This window comes from Perkinsus marinus (genome assembly GCF_000006405.1).
Source record: "Perkinsus marinus ATCC 50983 genomic scaffold scf_1104296975652, whole genome shotgun sequence".
NCBI classification, from domain to species: Eukaryota; Perkinsozoa; order Perkinsida; family Perkinsidae; genus Perkinsus; species Perkinsus marinus.
In genome coordinates this window covers 1-958 of record NW_003200692.1, presented here as the reverse complement: position 1 = coordinate 958, position 958 = coordinate 1, and the positions used below count along the sequence as shown (strand labels likewise).

At 46.2% G+C, this 958-nt stretch overlaps 1 protein-coding gene across 1 annotated transcript; it reads left to right on the top strand.

Moving 5' to 3' along the window:
* Nucleotides 1-111: 111 nt before the first annotated feature.
* Nucleotides 112-952, top strand: Pmar_PMAR008063 (ATP synthase subunit beta vacuolar, putative; the record flags this gene model as incomplete). Its single annotated transcript, XM_002765098.1, has 2 exons — nucleotides 112-164; nucleotides 615-952. Coding segments are annotated over 2 exons (391 nt in total), but the record flags the coding sequence as incomplete, so codon positions are not given.
* Between the last annotated feature and the right edge of the window lie 6 nt (nucleotides 953-958).

Sequence of the window (958 nt, the reverse complement as noted above, 5' to 3'; positions counted from 1 at the left end):
ATCGTCACTCCCCGCTTCGTGCTCACCGCTGCCGAGTACTCGCTACGAGCGTGAACAGCATGTGTTTGTGATCTTGACGGATATGTCCTCTATGCTGATGCTCTTCGTGAGGTCTCTGCCGCTCGTGAGGAAGTCCCCGGTCGTCGAGGTTACCCCGGTTATATGTAAGTTTGGGTTCTATCTTAGCGCACTTCGAAATGCAGAAAAACGTGGTCATACTATTACTATTGATAATCGTATTGCACGATCACTTCTAGGGGAGTACATTTTTTAATATTATATACGACTTTAGATAGAGTATCTAATAATGATGGAGTTAAATCACCCGTTTTACGTGAAGTGGCGTAAAACTCTGTGAAAAACGCGATATTGAAATATATTTTTCACTAGTGTTTTTTTGTCATATCACTAGGGTGAAACTCCAATATATGTATCACATGTATTTCTTCCTAGACTGTTATAGATCTCATTTTTTGCCCTTACGAGGAGGTAGAGATTCCACAGCCTGCTTGGTCACAGCCTTGTCGATAGATGGTCTCGAGGATTTTCATACCGCTTTTTGCCGTGCTAGTGATCCTGGCCGACCGTTGTTGCCAATTTTTGTCTATTTTCAGGTATACCGATCTCGCGACCATCTACGAGCGCGCCGGCCGTGTCGAAGGTCGCAACGGTTCTATCACTCAGTTCCCCATCCTGACAATGCCTAACGATGATATCACTCACCCCATTCCTGATCTAACGGGTTACATCACTGAGGGCCAGGTCTTCGTTGATAGATCTTTGCACAACCGACAGGTGTACCCCCCGATCAACGTCTTGCCCTCTTTATCGCGTTTGATGAAGTCTGGTATTGGTCGTGGAATGACTCGTGAGGACCACCCCAGTGTGTCTGATCAGCTCTATGCTAACTACGCCGTTGGTGTCGATACTCGTGCTATGAAGGCTGTTGTTGGTGAGG